The sequence below is a fragment of the Lagenorhynchus albirostris genome, chromosome 6 (genome assembly GCF_949774975.1).
Source record: "Lagenorhynchus albirostris chromosome 6, mLagAlb1.1, whole genome shotgun sequence".
In the NCBI taxonomy this organism is placed as follows: Eukaryota; Metazoa; Chordata; class Mammalia; order Artiodactyla; family Delphinidae; genus Lagenorhynchus; species Lagenorhynchus albirostris.
This window is the reverse complement of record NC_083100.1, coordinates 82,023,012-82,045,297: the sequence shown is the minus strand read 5'-3', so window position 1 is coordinate 82,045,297 and position 22,286 is coordinate 82,023,012. Positions and strand designations below refer to the sequence as shown.

At 35.6% G+C, this 22,286-nt stretch overlaps 1 protein-coding gene across 4 annotated transcripts in view; it reads left to right on the top strand.

The window, feature by feature from the left end:
• ACVR2A (activin A receptor type 2A) overlaps nt 1-21,778 on the top strand; it is an 86,007-nt gene extending 64,229 nt beyond the window's left edge. For all 4 annotated transcript variants that reach the window (XM_060152946.1, XM_060152944.1, XM_060152943.1 and 1 more), the window contains 7 exons: nt 5,203-5,346; nt 7,467-7,610; nt 8,633-8,778; nt 10,466-10,580; nt 13,565-13,703; nt 16,809-16,939; nt 18,025-21,778. In XM_060152946.1, coding sequence (XP_060008929.1) covers nt 5,203-5,346; nt 7,467-7,610; nt 8,633-8,778; nt 10,466-10,580; nt 13,565-13,703; nt 16,809-16,939; nt 18,025-18,219 — 1,014 coding nt within the window. In that variant the 3' untranslated portion in view covers nt 18,220-21,778. The remainder of the gene's footprint in view (nt 1-5,202; nt 5,347-7,466; nt 7,611-8,632; nt 8,779-10,465; nt 10,581-13,564; nt 13,704-16,808; nt 16,940-18,024) is intronic.
• The last annotated feature ends 508 nt before the right edge of the window (nt 21,779-22,286 follow it).

The following is a 22,286-nucleotide window of genomic DNA, read 5'->3' as shown; positions in this document are numbered from 1 at the left end:
CACAGGAGAAAATCAAGAAGCAAGAAAAACTAGTTAAGCAACTGGTACATATAAACAAGTTGTCAAATCTTTTTCGTCAGTGCTATTTGTTCTCTGTAGAAATATTGGAAACTGGGAAATATAGTCAAGTGTTTGGAGGAATTTGAAGTCTTTCTTTACACTGGTGACAATATTTCTCTTGATTTTAAATTAGGGCCCTTCCTTACCTGTTGTGGGATGACTAGGAAAATGAAAATCTTGTTCTTTATCAGTATCTGAGTGTCCTGAGCCTGAAAAATATGCATGGATGCTTCCTTCCAGGGCCACCGCTGCTTGCCCTCTTCACTCTGGATTGTAGCTGGGGAAGTAGTTAACAGTAGGCCTGGTCTGTCACTGTGTTCTACTCAGTTCTGATCTTACTCTTCTCCCATCTTATTTTCTTTCCCTAGTGTATTATTTATGTTGCACACCCTCACATAGGCACCAGAAATGTTTTTTTGTCTCACTGTAAGGATTCTCCTGTCTTCCATGAGAGGGGAATGAAGCAGTTCAGGAAGTTGGAGATTCTAGATTCTTAGGACAACTGTCTGAGAAACTTAACTCTAGCTATATAAAAATTTCTTTTGCTGCTCCTACAGTTTTTGTTAAAGGCAGTACTGCCCTCTGGTGTCCAGAGTCCAATTCCAACGCATAGCTTCTCAGCTAAATTGCTTTTTTTAAAAAAAAACTCTTATAGTTAGTCCTTAGAACTTCTTAGAAAAATAAGTAACAATTATTTAAGACTAGGTTTAGTTTATTTGCTGGCTTGAAGTCCATTGGATCAGGTAACTTGGGGTCATACTAGAGTCATCTATATAATAATACCTCTTATCTGATAGGTAATGTCCAAGATTTAAAAAAGAATATATTACTTTCCTCTGTTTATAAGGAAAGTGTTCTCAGTTCTCATTTAAAAAATATGATACATTGGATCATTGCCAGCTTTTAAAAAGCTAAATCATTATTCTCCTTCCTTCACTTTTGTAACTGATGTGTCATTTTTCATTTCATTCTGGATATAAATCGTAATTTCTTTTGCCTGTGTTTTTTCTTCACAAGCACGCCTTTCATATAATGATAGAGGTAAGATGCATTGATGTTTGTTTTATGGTTGTGGCACTTTTTGTGGATACATACTAAACATTTTGTTCTTAGATTTTTTGTTGTTGTTGTTGCTTTATTGTCCATCCTCTATAGTTTATAAATTTATGTTGTAGTTTTTTTTCCACTTCTAGTATTAAAAACATGATTGGCTTGTCATAGTAATAGTTTTGGGTTTTAAAGAATTGTTACCAGTGTTTATACTTATCTAAGGTGAAATGTAGAAACACAACTGGTTTAGTTGACTAGAAGTTAACACCTAATGGCTAGATTTTTAGCCTTACAAACCTTGTATTGCTTAATTTTTATAGTATGTCATTACCTTAAATGTCAGCATGTGCTCATTTTTAACAGATGCTGACTTTCTGGTGGAATCCATTATCTTTTAATGTGAAATCTATATTTTCAGGTAGTTTCTTTCATCTTTGGCATCTTTAGCAAATGGACTGGCTAGAGAAGTATAACTTGATCTTTTGCTGTCTGGAAGTTGAAGGCTTTATTTAGATTAGAATTCACCTTTCATATGGAGAACTCAGAATAAGTAAAATGATCACAGACTGCTTTACAGCTCTTCACCTCTAATCTTTTATCCACTGTTGGTTATAGTAATGATACTGGGTAGTGGTGCAGGGGTGGGGGGCACTTTTTCCAGCTATTGTCATTTGTCGCTTCTCAACATGTCTTCTGATGCCATAATTTTCACATACAAGTGGGTAAAGAAGAGATGTAATCAGAGCCATGTTCTAATGAAAATCTTTTTAACTGTGCAAAATAGCATGGGTGCTGGAAGAGAGCTGGAACTTAGGGAAAGTTTTCAGGAACTCTGTAGTCCTTATAGTTACCCCTCCAAAAGTGGTTTTTCTCTGTAGCAGGGCAAAGCCATGTTTTATGGATAATATCAGAATGTTGTTGTCATTATGAAGTTTAAGTCTGAATTTGTCTCCCCAGGTTCTCATATATTTTAAGAGTATAAATCTTTATTCCTAGAATCAAGTATGAGGTTTTTTTGGGTAAATTAGTATAATGCTGTTAATAAACAGAAAATAATGTCTAATATTCTTAGATTATAGGATAAGTAAAAGCTAGATATGAGGGAAGTGGTTAAAACTTCTTTTAGATGTAAGCTGTTAAATGGAAGAACTGAGAAGTATGAATTAGAAGAATAGTCCGATAACATTTTATTAGAAAAGCAAAAAGATATATTGACTGGTAGTATAGATTTTATAGAGTTGTAATCTGTTACAGTTCTCATTTTTGAACCTAACCTTTCTAAGAATTGTAGAATTATCATTTCTAAAAGTTTTGACATTTTGTAGGAGTGTGCCTTTGTAGATCTTCTTCTTACCCTTTGAAAATTGGCCTGTGTTCTCCTAAATTTAAGCTTTTTACTTATAAGTAATTTTGACAAAGCATATTTTCAGGTTGTTAATATATAATGCTGACTATAATGGGAATTTCATTAGGAGAGTGATCTAAGATTTCTTACTGAAATAACGGTAGCTTACAAACTTTGTAAACAGAGTCTTGGAAACTTATGGGAACTTTTAAGTTTATCTACGCATTTGGAAAACATTCAGTGATTTTTTTTTTTAATTCTAAACATAGGCATTGGAAATTTTTGTTTCCTAAAATTAAGGTTAATATTATATTAAAGTCTTACTTTGGGTATTCTTTTTTTTTTTTTAAACATCTTTATTGGAGTATAATTGCTTTACAGTGGTGTGTTAGTTTCTGCTTTATAACAACATGAATCAGCTACAGTAGCCAGGACACGGAAGCAACCTAAGTGTCCATCGACAGATGAATGGATAAAGAAGATGTGGCACATATATACAATGGAATATAAATGAAATTGAGTTATTTGTAGTGAGGTGGATGTACCTAGAGTCTGTCATACAGAGTAAAGTCTTATTTTGAACTGCCGACATATTCTTAATTTGAGGTGTGGATTAAGTTATCTAAATCCTATTTTATAGACTGAATCATATCCATATGGTTGGTACTCTTTAGAATAGGGAATGGATAATGTGTATGTTATCTAAAGAGACATTATCAGTCAATTTATTAAAAATTTTAGTGTTTACATATAGTGCTGTATTACTCTTTACCTGGTTATTTTCCCTCTTCAGCTTTCAACCCTTATCTGCATACTTTAATTTTTGTCATCCCTGCTTTGAAAACTCAACTTTTCTAACTTATCTCTAAAGGAGGGGGAATCATTGACTTTAACCTTATAGTTATTTAAAGTTTTTCAAAGTGAACTTTGTTTAGTTAGCACAATTACTCTTTTATGCAGTTATCCAATAATTCTTGAACTTAGAGCACTGAGTGGTTTTCTTTGCCTCTAGAAGAGTGGTTTCAACTTGTTCCCTCCTGTCTCCACATTCACATAAGTCATGTACTACGATCAGTGGGGTCTCTTATTGCAGATATATATGATCAGTCAAGGAATGAGGGAGGGAGGATTCAGTTCTGGTAAAACTTCTCCAGAGCGTCTTGTGTCCCCTCCCACTGAGAATCATAATTTGAGAGGCCATACTTCTATAAGATGTACATCTGACTTTCTTGTCACTCTGTTAAACTAAAATAATCTTTAGCTCTACTAACCTTTCATGTTTTGAATGTGTGAAGGAAAAGCAACTTTTGCAGACATTTAAAAAATAAATATCTGATGTTAAAATGGGTCACAGGAAGTCTTCTGGTTTATCATACTGTTTTAAAATAGGAATTCTCAAACCATTTTAGAAAGATTGTCTACTTTAGAAGAAGAAATTACATTATTTTTTCTCTTTAATACTTTGCAGTGTTTCTATTGCTGAGGGTCTTTCTAACATAGATGCCAACTTTTAAAAAATCTTGAGTGGCATCCAGGGGCTGAATAATGCCTAAAGGGAGCACTTACTGTCCTGAGGCATTAGAAGAGGAGGTTTTCGTTTGTTTGTTTGTTTTAAGGAAGGAGAGTAAAGGCAGAGAGACATGCATTGATAAAGGGGTGACATACAATCTCCAAGTGTCTTAAGTGCCACTCAGTGTCATAAAGTCTGTTGCCACAGAAATTTTAGTTCTTGCTAACAATACTCATTACACAGGACTTCAAACATGTTACTACTTTCCTCTGGAAGCTTTCCAAAAGGCTTTCTACCTCTTGCTTTAGTTGCAGATATTTAACTAATACAATGTTTTCAGCGAAGGGTAGCCACTCTACTTTGTATAGGAGGATCCCCTGGTGATGCTGTACTCCTATTTATATATTATAGTTGCTCCATTTAAAAAATTAACTATAGCAGTATACTTCTCTTTCATTTTCCATACCTTCTCATCTAATATGATGACCACTTATTTTCTGAATTATTTGTACTTTCTTTGCCCATGAGTCCCAGAATACTAATAATATCTCAGATCAGTTCTGGGAAGTAATTATAAGCAAAGGGACAAATTGTTACCGGGTGGAAAAGTTAGAATGAATGGAGCAGTTTGGTTATAGCAACACTAACTTACATATTCCTTTTATGTGCTTTGTATTTGAAATACCTATTTGTAATGTGTTTGAGAATAGCTGTGTGGGTATTTCTGATATTAATGAAGAAAGATTTAAACACTCACTGGGGAAAGTAATGGATTTTGAGGAGTGGTTTCTTTGAGACATAGCCATAATTTGCTGTATCTGGCACTTTTCAAATCCTTATCCTATAAGGAATAATCAACTGGATGAAATTAAAATACCATTAGTAATATCCTGAAGGTCACAGAAAAATCTTAGGAGAATTAGTGAGACTGGATCAAAAAGATTTTAGATCTTTTCTCCTGATTGCTATATATATATATATATATATATATATATATATATATATATATATGTAGCAGTAGGAATGTTATTGTGAAAACTCTTAATTCAAGTTTCTTGCTTTTTGATCACTATAGGTAATTAGTAATGCTTGAGAATTCAGTTTTGGCAAGATTGAAGTTAATGTCATTTGTATGTGTCTACCGTTTCTGTCAATCGATTTCTCAGTATACTGATATTTAGAAGCGAGATGTGTCATGTGCTGCTCTTTAGATAATATTATTATTGTTTATCTGTAGGACCCAGGACCACCCCCTCCTTCTCCATTACTAGGTTTGAAGCCACTGCAGTTACTAGAAGTGAAAGCAAGGGGAAGATTTGGTTGTGTGTGGAAAGCCCAGTTACTCAATGAATATGTGGCTGTGAAAATATTTCCAATACAGGTATGTTTATTGCAGTTTTCTAGTCTGCATATATTTTTTAAAAGATGCGACTGGCTAGGTCATTGGAACTCAGAAACAGTCTGAAAACACAAGCCGTATGTTTCATGGTGGTTCTTTGTGATACCGGGGGAAGTGGTTAGCCCTTTTATGTCTGCCTTCTCATCTGAGAAATTAATGGTACAACAGTCATGTTTGTTTAGAGTGGTGGAATTACAATACATAAGCATATAGGAGATTTTTTGCCAGTAAAAATTCTACAGAAATGCAAAGTGAAGATGAGGATTCTAATTAAAAAATATAAATCATTGTCTGAGTGGTTAACTTTTTTTTTTTTTTTGCGGTACGCGGACCTCTCACTGCTGTGGCCTCTCCCGTTGCGGAGCACAGGCCCCGGATGCACAGGCTCAGTGGCCATGGCTCACGGGCCCAGCTGCTCCGCGGCATGTGGGATCTTCCCGGACCGGGGCACGAACCCGTGTCCCCTGCGTTGGCAGGTGGACTCTCAACCACTGTGCCACCAGGGGAGCCCTGAGTGGTTAACTTTTAATGTCCCATTGACATTATCAGAAAAAGCAAACTGAATATTGAAAGAGTAGTGTGCTTTGTTTTAGAATCGCTGTTTGGAGATATATTACCAGGCTGATTCATTTTTGTTCTACTTTGAGTATTGGTGTAATCATTTCAGATTTTGTTTGGTGAATTTTCAGAGGCATTGAGTCAAGACTCCAAATAATTGGTTTACTGTTGACTTGTTTTTCTATTAAAGGGGGCCAACCTTATAAAACCCTGGTCTCATGCACCTCTGAGATATTCTTTAGTTTTGCTCCATTGGTGGTATAGATCTATGATAATTCCTTTGTTCCTGTTTTCTGCTTATACACACCTGTGGCTAATGCTGTGCATGGTATTGCGATCCTGGCTGGGTTTTTTGATGCAGGCTTCACCCCTGCACCTGTATAGTAGATCTTCCTTATACCAAAATTATTCAATTTCTTTGTCTTAATATACCTAGATTTTTGCCCTCTTACCTCCTTGAAAGTCTGTTCCTTAGAGTCTGTGAAGAAGTTTATTACTTTTTTTTTTTTTATTACTGTTAACTGTAGTTTAGTTCTGAAAAGAAAAGTCTTTTGGGCCAAGGTTCACAAAGAAGATCAGGGTTCTTATTTCATGTGAGGAAGCTTAAAAATTAGAGAAGCGCATTTGGATGCTATTAACGTCAGAGTAACAACAAGAACAGTAGCTAACATTTTACTGAATGGTTCTATTGTGTCAGATAGAGGTACTTTACATATGTGAGTACTCACTAATATGTATTATTACCCATACATATAATATAACACACAATATATGTATAATACAACGACCCTATGGGGCACCCACTACAGTCCTTGTTTTGCTGATCAGGAAGCTGAATGATTATGTAACATGCCAAAGGTTCTTAGATAGCTTGGATCCAGAGGGTTCCTAACCGTTATGCTGTGGTGCCTCCCACTTTCGTTATTCTCCCATTGTGAAAAGAAACTAATCCTTTATAAGTAGACATGTAAGAGGTATGGATCACTTGCAGGCACAAGTGAATCTGTGGTGTTTCAAATTATTGTATTGCATATTTATACCCCATTGCTCTCTTATTGACTCTGCAGGGTATTCTAAACATTTTGTTAAGAAGGTTTGACATGCTGTTAGTGTTTGAAAAAAATTTGTTTTCTATTTAGATGAAGTCATTCTCCCTGAATTTCATCTCTCAGAGAGATTATTCTTAATAGTAACACAGGTAACTTCACACCGTGATAAAATTACACTGTAGTACTAACTTGTATGTGGAATGTGTTGCCATTGTTAGGATTCAGAAGTGCAGTATTTCTGATCAACTTCTATGTTTACAAATTACAAACACAAAAAAGTATGTTTGAAGGAATGGGGCAGGGCAGGCATTTGGTATGTAACTGTTACCTGTTGTCAAAGTTTTCTTTTATTAAAAAACAGGACAAAACAAAACCAAAGAATCTCTTAATACTTAGCCTTTAAAAAAAATTGCCTTAGAACCTACTTGAGTAATCTCTTAGATACGGTTTATTTGCCTGTGTTCTTTGCATTCTTACTATTCTTTTTAACTCTAGGACAAACAGTCATGGCAGAATGAATATGAAGTCTATAGTTTGCCTGGAATGAAGCATGAGAACATACTACAGTTCATTGGTGCAGAAAAACGAGGTACCAGTGTTGATGTGGATCTTTGGCTAATCACAGCATTTCATGAAAAGGTAAAACTACTTTCCATTTTAACTCAGTGAAGTCAGGGTTGGCTTACTTCCTAAAGTTGGCTACAAAGCCCTCACTTATTTTTCTGGGAACAGTGTGTTATTATAGTTGGTTAATATTTATAAATAAAAACCTGCTTTAAAAATGATTTATTTAATAGAAGAACAAAGATGACAACTTTTTCACCTAACCCTCTACTTATATAATACCAGTCTTTTGTCCCTGATTTCTTGTGCTGCAATTATACTTCTCTTACAAATAATTATTTTAGTATAGCCAATGCTTAGGAATTTTCATTTACCATTTACTGTCCACTTTTATTACATGAGACATTTTTTCAGCTTGAATTTTGTTTCTTAAAATTCTTTAATTGATGTCACTTAGTGACAAAACTAGGGTCAGGAAATTTATCTGATCTTTGATCAGTCACTGATTTGTAGGGTAATTACCACCAAAACACACTTGCTATTTTTCCTCAATTTTTCTGCTTTCAGAGTTAGTATGAAAGTATACATTAATGGAGTAGGAAATTGTGATCTTCTTGGCAATCAGTTTCATCACTGTCAGAAAAAAGTGGCTGTTTTAATTCCCTTAATTCTTGACTAAAAGGTTGGCAGTAATCTCTAGAGGAAGATTCTTTAGGTTAGTTGTTGTTCGTATGTTTTAATTTTTGTTCTCCTAGTCCTATTTATAACATCTCTATAGTCAACATATTTTAACTTTTAAAATATTTTCTAGAACTTTAGATTTTCAATAACCTTTTTTTTTTTTTGTTAATTTTGCCTTCTCAATGGGAAATTGACCAACTGTGCTTGTAGCAAACCTTTAAAGATTAGTGGTATTCCTTTCAAATGTTTATTAATGTGAAACTTGAACCCTTCCAGAAAGATTGCGTTTTGGGTATTATTCACTGAAAGGAAAACTATGTTGCCTTCCATGACCTCTTAAAAGTAAAAAGGAAAGTCTCCATATACATACGGCTTTTGTCAAGAACATAAGTTGTTTTTTTTCCCCCTTCCTTTAGGGTTCACTATCAGACTTTCTTAAGGCTAATGTGGTCTCTTGGAATGAATTGTGTCATATTGCAGAAACCATGGCTAGAGGATTGGCATATTTACATGAGGATATACCTGGCCTAAAAGATGGCCACAAACCCGCCATATCTCACAGGTAGAGCTAAATTTATATTATTTTACCCAATAATTCAGTATTTATTATTTAAACTTTCAATTCCCCTGGGCAAAATTTATTTTTCCCCTAGTTACCTAATCATGCTATAGGAAGCATTGATTTTCACTTGTTTTTCAAATTAGCTTTGAGATTGGCCAGGAAGTATTTTGGATAATGTATATATTAACATCATTGTCAAAGGTTAATTATTGACTTATGTTTCAATTTGTCTCATTTCCGAAAACATAGTTAAGAAAAAGTGTATTTTCTTTGTCTCAAAGGAGAAATCTGTTTTACCTCAAAACATGATTTACTTCAAAGATGATTATAAATAGGTATAAGGGGATGTAATTAAGGAGAGATTTTGAGTATCTTTTTTGCTTGTGTTTTGAATGACCATGTGATCATTACCTAAGTTGAGGTGGAAGGAGGTATTATTTGAATAATTGGGTTTACTAAATTTTCTTTTTCAGTGAAGAAATAGTACTTGGACCCAACAATTGTCATATCCTTAAAAGGGAAACCGTTAGTTCCCTTAAACATGGGATTCAGTTTGCCATTGTGTATTTAACTTCCTTGAACATGGGGTCAATCTGTCATCTTATATTCAGTTTAAAGATGGATGTTTTAAATTACCTGATTCATTTAACAAATACTTAGTTGAGTGCCATCAGGTGGTGTCTTAGGTTGCTGGGAGGCATTACTTTTATTCCAATTCTAATGTAGATTCTGATTTTGAAAACCTTAAATGACTTCTACCTCAGAAATAGCTTCCCTTCTCACCTTCCTACATAGTCTAACCCTGTCCTCCTGGATTTTTGCTCACCTCACCTAGTCCTATAGGGAACTAATCCTTTGGAACCCCCAAAGGTTATTATAAGTAGGGTCCCTAAAAATCGTTTGAGTCTAAAACTGATTTTTGTAGCATTTGTGGTTGTCTATCTATGCGTCCTTTGTCTCACACTTTGTGTCTGCACACATAAATTTACCATTGCTCATGGTACCGGTGTGTTTACTGGGGTATAGTAAGCCCTAGGATGAGCTAGTTGAGGCTAATGTGTAGAGGAAGACATCTGATTGCCTTAAAATGGTTACTCTTTTTGGAACACCAGGATCCAGCTGGAGCAGTGTATGTTTATGGTGAAAAATTTCTCTTATACATTCGTAGAGATGCTTTTGTACAGCCAAGTTGGTGAATGTAATAAGAACCATTAAAATAAGGGACCGTTTTAAAATGTAGGCCTGTGTGTCATCCAATTCAGCTTTAACTGAAAATTCTTTCATTGTGGTTTTTAAATTTCAGTGTCAATGAGAGTTTCTAACTATAAACTCTGAAATATGCTTATTATCTTAAAACAACAACAATTTTATGATTGGTAGTTAGGAGTGACATAGATAACATGTAGGCTGGACAGTACTTTTGGAATGGCAGCTCTTTATAAAACTGCTTTATGGAGAGAATTCCTTCTTATTGTCCATGTAATGGATACGACTAGGTCACTGTACCCTTGTGCTTCAGGCTATCTGGAGACTTTATTTTGTCCCTCTGCCCTTTTCTGTATTTCATACTTTGAAATAACTATTTTTTTTAAAAGCATACATAGTCTCTCTTCCTACTTACAGTCAAAAAATTTAAAAGATAACTTGTTTAAACTGAATTTGAATACTTTATCTTTCTATTTGCAAGGGACATCAAAAGTAAAAATGTGCTGTTGAAAAACAATCTGACAGCTTGCATTGCTGACTTTGGGTTGGCGTTAAAGTTTGAGGCTGGCAAGTCTGCAGGTGATACCCATGGACAGGTAAGGATAACTGTAAACTGTAAGAAAAAATAATCTTGTCCCATATTTTCTTAGATGGCATCTGGGATCAGTTGGTCTAAAATTATTGTGCTGGTTCTTAAATTGGTATCTATTATAAAAATACTCTCGGGCTTCCCTGGTGGCACAGTGGTTGAGAGTCTGCCTGCCGATGCAGGGGACACGGGTTCGTGCCCCGGTCCGGGAAGATCCCACATGCCGCGGAGCGGCTGGGCCCGTGAGCCATGGCCACTGAGCCTGCGCGGCCGGAGCCTGTGCTCCACAATGGGAGAGGCCACAACAGTGAGAGAGGCCCGCGTACTGCAGGAAAAAAAAAAAAAAAAAAAAAAAGACTCTCTTAAGAGTAATATGTTAAATTTGCTGAGGAAGATATTTTCATATGGTGATGAAGGACTGTTAGGACCTCAGGTGGTTTAGATCAAGCAATTCATAAAACAATTTAGATGTCATAGGATTCTATTTTTAAAACTAATCAAAGAAGAATCCAACACATTTTAATAAGCCTCATTCTTCTAGGGAGTTCTTAGTATTAACTCACTAGTTTTAACTTGTTAATTCTTTCACTATCTTAAGAGGAATGGAAGAATAATCAGTCACTATTCATGTTATAATGTACTAAGATCTAGTGCCTGTTTTTCCAGACAGCAATGATAGTTTCTTGCTTCTTGGTCTCTATTGCTTCTTTAACTCTTTAATCAACTTTATAGCTTTTCTCTGAATTCTCTCCAGAGTTCAGAGGACTTCTAAGGCCCTGAGCAAGGAGTTTAATTTTACTAACCAAGGTCTGCACAGAGACTTCAGCAATGGGAGCCTTTAAGGAAGCCAAAGAGGAAAAGAACATTATCCATACATTTTATTCTCAGAAACTGAGGCTCTAGGAAAGGTGTTTTCAAACTAGTTTGACCTGAAAGGTGATATTTCCTTACAAAGCCAAATGATTTTGCACAATCATTACTTCATCTTTCAAATCAGGCAAATTATTTGATCATCTGATTCTCAGCTTTCTTTTTGCCCAGTGTGTCCTACTGACCTCCAAGAACATAGCACAACAAATTTTGACAACATTGACTAATGATTTAAGGATTTAGTCAGCAGTCATAGTTCTAGAAAAGTTGACAACATATGTATTTGGGAAGGAAGGCAGTTTTGCGGAGAATGTACTGAGATGGGAGATTGTGCAGGAAGCCTAGGACCAGGCTTCTGAGCTGATTGTCTGATTACCTTAAGACTAAATTTTGGGAAGAGTTTAATCCTTTGGTACCTTATAAACCTCCCCCCTTTTTAAGAAAAGAATTTGGGGATTCATTCATATCTTTTTTTTCAAGTTTTTTTTAATAGATCTTTATTGGAGTATAATTGCTTCACAATACTGTGTTAGTGTCACACTGTTGCACAACAAAGCGAATCAGCCATATGCATATGCATGTCCTCATACCCACTACCTCTTGAGCCTCCCTCCCATCCTCCCTGTCCCACCCCTCTAGGTCATCGCAAAGCACCGAACTAATCTCCCTTCATTCATATCTTTTAATGCCCTCATGATTGGCTTACATGATGAGGGTAAAAATAACTAATAATACATAATAATTACATATATATATATAATAATGAATAATACATCACTGATTCCTTGCCTTTAGATTTCATGGACCAGAAAGTTTCAAAATGCTTGTTATTGCATATTTTATATATTGCAAAGAACACTGGGAAAAAAATAACATTTTTCTCTAATATCATCATCAATTTATAAAAGAGAGGACATTTTATACTAAAAAGGAAGATGTCATCATTTCATAAGAAAAGAAGTACTTTGGAAGGCATAACATTTATCTTCAGGAGAAAAGTAGATTTTGGGGAAAAGCTTACTTACAGTACAATTAAAATAGTTATTTAAAGTAGCAAAAAAGGCAAAGCTACCTTTTTACCCTTTCTTTAAAGTGTTCTCCTTATTAAATGAATTAAAAACTTCGGGTTTTTGAACTTCAGTGTCTTAGTGATCTATCCTTGTTTCTTCTTAAACATCTCTTTATATGTATATTTGCAGATAATTGCCCAACTTCTAGTCTATAGATCATAGTCACTTAACTTATGGAGCTTTTGGAAATACCAGTATCTGGGCCGGTCCCTAGACCTATTAAACTCAAGTGGATTAATCTAACCACCTATCTCACAGAAATTAAGTGTTCATATATGAATCTTGTCAAGCACCAACCAAAGTTAGCTGTGCTAGCTTAGTAACCATAGTTACATTACTAAGAAATACCAGATTGTTAGGGACAGATATCAATAAAGAATTTAAGACAGAATTCATGAAGAAACAAATACATAGATTTTGTGGAAACAGAACTTTAAAAAGTTTATCCATCCTGTACTTGGCTAATTCATTTTATGTTTATTAGGGTTTTTTTTTTCGTACAGAGAAAGAGAAACTCTCAAAAGGAGTATTTTTTTAAAAAAGATACATTTCAAACAATGTACAGTTAAAAAGTATACAGCCTTTTTTCTCTGTTCCATCCTCTCTCCACAAATAACCATTGTTCAGTTTCTTGTGATTACTTCCAGAAGGGGGAAAAAGTCGAAGCCTAGACCAGCATAATGTCTGTTGATATATCTGTTAAGTGTATCCAGAAGGGATCTTAGTATATATACTGCTTTGTTCTTTGGTGTTTTCATCTTACAGTATTTTTGGAAATCTTTCCATATTTGTCCTTATAGATTTACCTCATGTTCTTTTTAAGAGCTGCATAGTACTCTTACTTATTTAAGCAGTCCCTACTGATGGTTGCATCCACTGTTTCCAGGGTCTTGGCTGTTGTATTACTTGAAATGGAATAAAATTCTGGTAGTCATAATTTAGTTATCTTACCTAATACTAGAGCACACTTGGTTTTGATTCTCTTTACAAAATCATAAAATGTTAGTTCACAAAGTTAGTAAGTGCTGCTTGCTTTCAACATCTTTTTCAGGTTGGTACCCGAAGGTATATGGCTCCAGAGGTATTAGAGGGTGCTATAAACTTCCAAAGGGATGCATTTTTGAGGATAGATATGTACGCCATGGGATTAGTCCTGTGGGAACTGGCTTCTCGCTGTACTGCTGCAGATGGTAAGGGAACATATATTTTTTTAAAAGACATATACATATATATGTATACCTGTACCTACTACACGTGTATGAAAAGGGTTGATTACTCTCAAAGGTAATATTTTAAAGTACAGTTTTTTAAAAATAGACTCCAAGAGGTGGTAGCATAAAGAAAACTCAGGAGGCAGGGGATGGGGAGGGCAGGAGAGGAAAGGTACTGATACGTATTGATCCATTACCATTGCCAGATGTTTTGCTGGGCACTTTACATACCTTCAGCTTATTTCCTAAAACAACTTTGGAGGTAATTATCACCTCAGTTGTGAGGAATTTGATGCTCAAATTTTAAATAGAAATTAAATAGCTTGTCTGTTTTAGTTGCAGAGTGATAAGTGGTGAAATCAAGATTTGAAACTCTGATCCAGATTCAGGGAGAGGGCTGCTACTTTGGTAAGATCACGAGGGTCCTGAGACACCTAAGAGTTAAAGTCAACTCTTGGGTGAGAGGAGGTGCACAGAGTCGGGGGATTTTGCCTCCCAGGATACTCAGGCTGGCTCTTCAGCCCTCCTGTGATGGATTGAATTACCATTCTATCCTCCATGACCCAGAACTGAGTGTGTGTTACAGCACAAGTTAGATTCTGCCTCCTTAAAGCTTTGTTAAGTCTGATCTGATGTAGACATTATTGTGAACATAAGTTACATTCCCTAGCACATCACCTTGGTTCTAAGGGATTCCTAGTCCTTGTTCTTGAAGTCCTTTTCAAGTCCTAAAAATATTTACATTGATTGACTCATTATAAACCTGCATATTATGTTCCTAGTGTGACAGAATTATAGCGTTGTAGGTATTCTGTCTTTAGTGCTCCTCAGAAGGTCTCTACCCTCTCCAATTATACTACTTTTTTGGATATGAGAATATAAGGCAAATTTCCTATTAAACTCCCAAACCAAGTAAATTAGTTTGATCTTTTAAAACTTTAATTTATAAAAGTTATAACCATCTTAACCTATGTTTATAAGAATATTTTCTGAGTACTGTAATAGTTTCTCAGTGTAGGACAGACTACCTCTGGTATATGAAACTTGATTTGGGATACTCTGCTTTTAAAGGGAATTTAGTGGAAAGTGCTCAGGAATGGACAGCCATTCATTCTTCCAAAATTGGCGTGGGAATGGATCCAGAACCTAAGAAAGGTTGAAGCAATTTGGATATAATTTTAGCTTAGAAGTCTATAGGAAGAAGAGTAAGCTGTTCAGTGTGTTTTGGCTCAAAGTGGAAGAAAAAATGCATTTATTGCGTGCATTTATGGAGGCACAAGTAGGTTAGATGGCAGATGTTACAGGAAAATATATTTCTTCAGAATTTCATTAACATGAACTCTCCAAAGCAAGCCAGTTGGATGTAGTGTTATAGGGGATACACAAGTAATATACAGTTTAGTTAAGGTGATAAAATGTATCCTGGACAATTAACTCCAGAGTAAGGTAAGTATGAATTGTCTACATAGGCAAATGTTTTTGGATGAATGTTAATACCTGAGAAATGTTAAGGGAGTGTTATGGGAGCTTAGAGGTGTGAGGACTTGCTTTGTTGGTGGGGAGGAGAGGTTATCAGGGAAGTTTTTATGGAAAAAGAATAGGATAAGGATAGATGCTTACATTTCTTAAATGCCTTGCATGTGCTATGAAATACTCAATTTCAGAGTCAGGCATTTCTGATTCAAGTCAGAAATTGAAGCAGAGGGGACAGTATGAACACTGCTAACGTAAGTGCTTTTCAATTTTTTAGATGGCTAATTGTTGATGGTTCAGTTCAGTGATTCTCAAACTTTAACGTGCAAACCAAACTCCTGGGAATCTTGTTAAAATTCAGATTTTGACTCGGTAGGTCTGAGGTGGGGCCTGATATTTACATTTCTTACAAAAGCTACCCCATCAGTGCCAGTGCTGGACCTGTGGACCACACTTTGAGTAGCAAGGGTTAAATAGACACCTTAGAATGTCAGTACTCTAAGTGATTGGAAATGCTTCAGCAGAGACTGACTATCCAGCCATCAAGGATTCTTATATTTAGACAGGGTTGAGTTAGATAGCCTCCTTCTTGATCAGCTGTTTATAACTTATATTCTATGCAGGAGTATTTGGTGTGTTTTGAGAACTTATACAAGGTTTATGTCTATATACAGACACATCTGGTCACTGAAATTGCTCATTAGCGACCAATTTCTGTCAACGGGAGACAGTTTAGTGATTGAAAGCACAGACTTTAGAGTCACTGAGGTGGATTCAAATTCCAACTCTATCACTTAACAGCTGTATGCCCTTGTGCAGATGATGGAACTTTTTCTTGAGCTTTTTATCTGTAAAATAGGGTAATGCCACCTTCACTCTGTGAAGATAAAATGGAAGTAAATAATATAAAGTTCCTGGTTAGCATAAGTGCTCATCAGTTATTAGTTATTACAAACTCCTAACTGAATTTCCATATTTGCGTAGGCCTAAGAAAAAAAGGAACATGTAGAATAAATCTTGCTTGTCTGTGAAGGCACATTCTGATTCGTTGGGGACCCTTTTTGTAGAGTACATTTGTGATTTTTAAAAAACAATATCTGGCAGCTCCTGTGAGGGCAGAGAAGAGGTGTGATTCTGGGGTACGTAATTCCTCACGTGGAATGTGTAGGGGGTTTGGGCATGTCAGAATAAAAATGGTTATAGCAGACCGAACCCAAAATCTTCAGAGATGAAAGCACTACTATTTACAGTCTGATCTGAATTGCAAGAGTGGGTACCTTAAAGAGCTATTATGTCCTTAATATGCAGAGATCCATGGTTCCCTATGTGCTATATACAAACAGAGATAGGCATTCCTTATACAACAGGTAATAAAGCTCCTTTCACAGTCCTTAGCAGAGTTACATGCCAAATTACAGACTTTCTGATTTCCTCTAAAGTTTGCGTCACACTGCGGTATAAGTACAGTTGAGGGTTTGTTTCTCTCCCGTCACTATAGCATATGACAGTTGGGAAAAGGTGATTCAGAGTGTGTTTTAGAAAGCTTGTTCCAGTTTGGAAGTTAGGAAGATTTGAATTACAATGATTTTTCCCCTTTTTTTTACATTTCAGGACCTGTAGATGAATACATGTTGCCATTTGAGGAGGAAATTGGCCAGCATCCCTCTCTTGAAGACATGCAGGAAGTTGTTGTGCATAAAAAAAAGAGGCCTGTTCTAAGAGATTATTGGCAGAAACATGCTGTAAGTTATATAGTTAGCTTTGCACTTGAATTTCCAATAAAAAATGTTTTTCAGAGGAATGATTGATATCTCTGCACATTTCTCTTTTTTTCTGAGGTGGTGGTCTTCATACAGGATATTCTGAACTAGAGTTCTAGAAACAACAGAATTAAGGCTATGTTCACTGGTGAGGAAGATGGTGAGGTCAGAGCCTTGGGGCACTCAGCTCTGTGGTCTTTCTTGTGCAGATGAGTGTGCCCCCCGTTTGGAGATCTTCCCAGGGGGAGGAGTACTTGGCTCTGAGCCTGCGGATAGTCGGGTAGGCTTGCTGATCACCACCTTCCCAGGTCATTTAAGAAAGTGAAGCGCCCAGTTTTCTCCTCTCCATGACAGTTTTTGCATTTTGATTTGGGACTGGATGATTTTCAAGTTCTTAAGAACTTAAGAGACTAGGTAGGTGAAGGGTGGAAGAAAACTGCCCTGGTTATTTTGGTCTAGATATAACTAGAAACATGGATAAAGCCAGGTAGAAAATCCTTAAGGTTGGCTTTTGAACCTTTTTTCCTACTTTAACTGCAAGGTAGAAATGCTGATATTAAGAAAACAATAAAGATTGGTAAACTTCTTAAAGCCTCGGTTTTGAATACAATTCAGAGGTTAGCATTTAAATTACCTGGTTTATGAACAATGGTCAGGGATTTCTGGAATTAAAGAAAGGGTGCTCTGTGAAGACCTAGATGGGTAGGATTGGGTCAGGGGGAGGGAGGTCCAAGAGGGAGGGGATATATGTATACATATTGGCTGATTCACTTCACTGTGCAGCAGAAACTAACATGACATTGTAAAGCAATTATACTCGAAAAAAAAAATCGCCTGCTGTGATAGTCCCAATGCTCAGAAAAAAACATTGATTTCTCTCAGTGCTTTTCTCCATGTGTCTGCATATAATAGATACTCAAAAGTGAATGCTGACAAATATCAAACTTGGCTAATCTTGAAACTTTCTTCGACCCACAAAAATAGCAATTTTTTTGTGAGAGTTTTAGTCTGTTTCCTAACAGAAAACAAAAACTGACGTGGTGTTTGAATGTGTTTTTCCTTTTTAGGGAATGGCAATGCTCTGTGAAACGATAGAAGAATGTTGGGATCACGATGCAGAAGCCAGGTTATCAGCTGGATGTGTAGGTGAAAGAATTACTCAGATGCAAAGACTAACAAATATCATTACCACAGAGGACATTGTAACAGTGGTCACGATGGTGACAAATGTTGACTTTCCTCCCAAAGAATCTAGTCTATGATGGTTGCACCATGTGTACACACTGAGAAACAGGACTCTGAACTGGAGCTGCTAACGAAACTGCTTACAGTTTATTTTCCGTGTGAAATGAGTAAGATGTCTCCTGGACATCTCAGAAAGAAGACCCTCGTTTCAAAAGGTGGCTCTGGGAGACTTAATGGCATTGCCTGTAGCAGAGACATGAAGGACATGAGACTAAGAGAAAAGTTGCAAACTCTAAAAAGAAACTTTTGAAGAAGTGTACATGAAGAATGTGGCCCTCTCCAAATCAAGGATCTTTTTGGACCTGGCTAATCAAGTGTTTGAAAACTGACATCAGATTTCTTAATGTCTGTCCGAAGACACTAATTCCTTAAATGAACTACTGCTATTTTTTTTTAAATCAAAAACTTTTCATTTCAGATTTTAAAAAGGGTAACTTGTTTTTATTGCATTTGCTGTTGTGTTTCTATAAATGACTATTGTAATGCCAATATGACACAGCTTGTGAATGTTTAGTGTGCTGCTGTTCTGTGTACATAAACAAAGTCATCTAAGTGGGGTACAGTAAAGAGGCTTCCAAGCATTACTTTAACCTCCCTCAACAAGGTATACCTCAGTTCCACGGTTGCTAAATTATAAAATTGAAAACACTAACAAAATTTGAATAATAAATTGACCCGTTTTGTAACAAGGTATTACAAATTCACTGTGTTATTTAAGAAAAAAGGTAAGCTATGCTTAGTGCCAACAGTAAGTGGCCATTCGTAAAGCAGTGTTTTAGCTTTTCTTGTGCTAGCTTGTGATTTAAGGAAAAAAAAGTGCTGTTTTTTGAAATGAAAAAATGGTGTCTTTCCCCTTTCTCCCATATTTTAAAGCTTCATCTTATATCCAGTTCCCAAAATGTTGCATACTTACCTACGTATTTTTCTAGGTGTGCTGTGCTTGGGGACTATTTGAAAATTTAAAGCATGATTTAAATTTTTTAAAGTGAGCTGTAACACTGGAAAGCTCTTCATTTTTATTCTTTTAAAATAGATTTTTTTTTCCTATTTATATATGTAAAATTGTAGTGTATTTCTTTTCACCAAACAGTGTGTGGGACATTCTTTATCACTGTTTTAGGATCACCTCAGGAAGTGTCATTACCCAGAATTCCTCACTCTCTGCTTCGAGACTTGTAACTTTATCACTATATTTCTGCTTGGTGCCATCTTGTCAGAGTAATATTTGATGTCTGTGATATGTCAAGAATTATCCTAGGATAGAGATTTAAATTTTTAAGCACAGATTTCAGATGTTACTGCTTTAAAACAAATCAGGGATAACAAGTTAAACTTATAACTTAAAATATGCAATGACATTTAGAGGTAACCAATGTTGATATAGGTAACATAGCTTAGCCTCCTCCCACGAATTGCTTTTACAACTAACCCTGATATTAGTTTAGGATAGTTCATGCCTTATCTTTGATAAGAAAATGGAATTGACGGTAGGTAGGTGCCAAAGTGCTTTTCAAAACAATATTACATTAGACTATAATTGGATTCTTTCTCAAATTTATAGGCCAAAGTAAAACATTAATTTCCTGAATTTCTGGATTACTGATGACCAACAAATAGCCAGTATTATGCTATGTACTTTTGTCAGGTCATTTTAAAATCCATACATTAATTTTATAAAAGAATTTTTTACGTGTCACTATCAGGAGCTCACTGTGAATGTGTTATCTTCAAATGGCTATTTAACCACACAGTACACTACATTTTACATAAAACATGCACTTAATCTCTGGGAATAATAAATTATATTATTTATAAATAATACATAGGTCAACAAGACTCCTTTAAGCAGGGAGGGAAAGAAGAATAACAGCATTGTTGTCTGTGTGCCACACACCATACAGAACTTTGTGCTCTTGGTCACATAATGTACCCAAGGCTTTGTTGTATTTCTAAGAATTCCCATTTCAATGTTGAGTTCACCTTTATTTCAAAAAGTACTTGGCTTCTCAATTTCTTGGTCTGGTTTTGCTTCCACTTGGAAACTAATTAAGAAGGGAAAATGAGAATGTTCATACATGAAAATTGTTAATCTCCTGAAGACTAATTTCTACCTGTTGTGAACAATCCTGTTTTTAAAAGTTAAAAAAAAAATCAAATCAAAAGAAAACAAAAGGGAATATTATGATGAATGTTTGGCTTATGTGAATCTTAGAGATAAACTTTATAAGACCACTTATTCACAAAATAAAGTTTTCTCTTCATGTTAGAAAAAATTTTTAGAAATCCTGGGTATTGTACTTAAAACTCTAGCTAACCAATTTTAAAACCTGTATCCTTTTGAGAATTACATTGACAGAAAAATACTTTTTATAAGCAGTAAAATAAGAATGTTCCAGTGACTACCTGTCCTGATACCTAGTCTTGTTAAAACTTTCTTTTGCAGGGCATTTTCATGTTTGGTTTACAGTCAGTGTAAGTGGGCAAGTTAATAAAAACTTTTGAGCTTAGGGATACTGAAAAAAAGAAAGATCAAAAAGAGAAAAATGATTTGTTTTGGGGTACACTAAGACCCCAGTAATTTTTTCCTCATGTGTATGGTGCTCCTTATGATTCGTCTTGTATTTTGCCTTTATGACACCCATCAGAACTGCTGCTCTAACTTATACTCTCTACCTTGCCCAGATCTCCGTGTAAGGAATGCTTTATGATCAACTGCCATAGGACTGATGGATTAACCAGTGTTTGGCTTTATTCGAAGTTTATGCCCTGCACAGCTCTTGTATGTATTTTAGATGCTAGGAAGTTTTTAGCATGTGATGTGTGATTCTTGTTTGAATGTTTATTACAGGTACCTTGTGAATTCCAGAACAGAGACTGTGCCTCACAATTGTTGGTCCCATGAACTTGCACTATCCTTCATGGTGATGTTTCAAAAATACAATCAGGAAAAAAAAAAGTTTATAACTTAAAAATGAGTCATATATCATGAAACTAAAAAGAATCTGTTCTTCCCCCTTTCCTCACTCCTAGGTAACAGCTACATTTAAGTAAAATGCAGGTGGTAGGGGAAAAATCCTGGCCAGATGATAGTTTAGTGGAATAAAGTGATAACTGTTTTAAAAAAATGCTTCACCACGGATATTTTCCAGTTTCTCTTTTTTACCTTTTTAAAATACTTTTTAGGAACATTTGGTATAATGTGCATAAAATTATTTACTGATTTATGGGCAAAATGATACAAGTAGCATCTTGATTGAACATCATTTACCTCAGATATTCAACCAGCAGTACATTTTTTAATGCAGTCTCAACCCATATCCTATTTGTTACCTCTCAAAATATTGGTAAACAGTTATTTTAGCTTTACTCTGTATTTCTTGTCAGTGTTTTGGGCACAGGTTGTTGTACTACTGTCAAATTGTACTTGCTATTTTTTCTGCAAGTATTTAACAAAAAGTTAAAAAAGAAAAAAAAAAGTCCCATAAAACCCCACCTTGGGTAAGTGATTGTTAAATATTGTACAAATAAAATGTATGCTATCCCCATTCCATTCCCAAGTTAAATAAAAAAATAAATATGGTATGATTTGCATATGAAGTTTTTCTTTAGTTATACGTTCTTAAAGAGGGGAACAGTAGCTTTATAATTTACAGTGAGGCTTACACCTTGAGATTTGCAAGAATGGGGATAGGTGAAAGGGAGGTTTGTCAGTTGTGGCATTTCCCTCCTTTGTTGTGTAAACAGATTGTATTCCCACTAAACTACATATGTTGGTCCTGCCAATTTTAAGAGAGGCTAAATGGTCTTAGTTACCTTGTCTTTTCATACGGAGATTTTAAAAAAGTGGCTTAGGTAATAGACATCAAAGACATAAACTACTCTTCCCAACTGTAACTAGTTTACCAGTTGAACAGAAGAATTCTGGTATTTTCACTTAGGGTAATCGGTGAGAGAGATCACCAAGGAAGCTAGCATTCATTTACATTTTTAGTGTTGCAAATTCTTTTGTTTATCCTGTGACTTTCGAAGAAAGGGGGGGTGGAAGAGCCCTACCTTGTCACACTGAGCGTCACAGTTCACACCC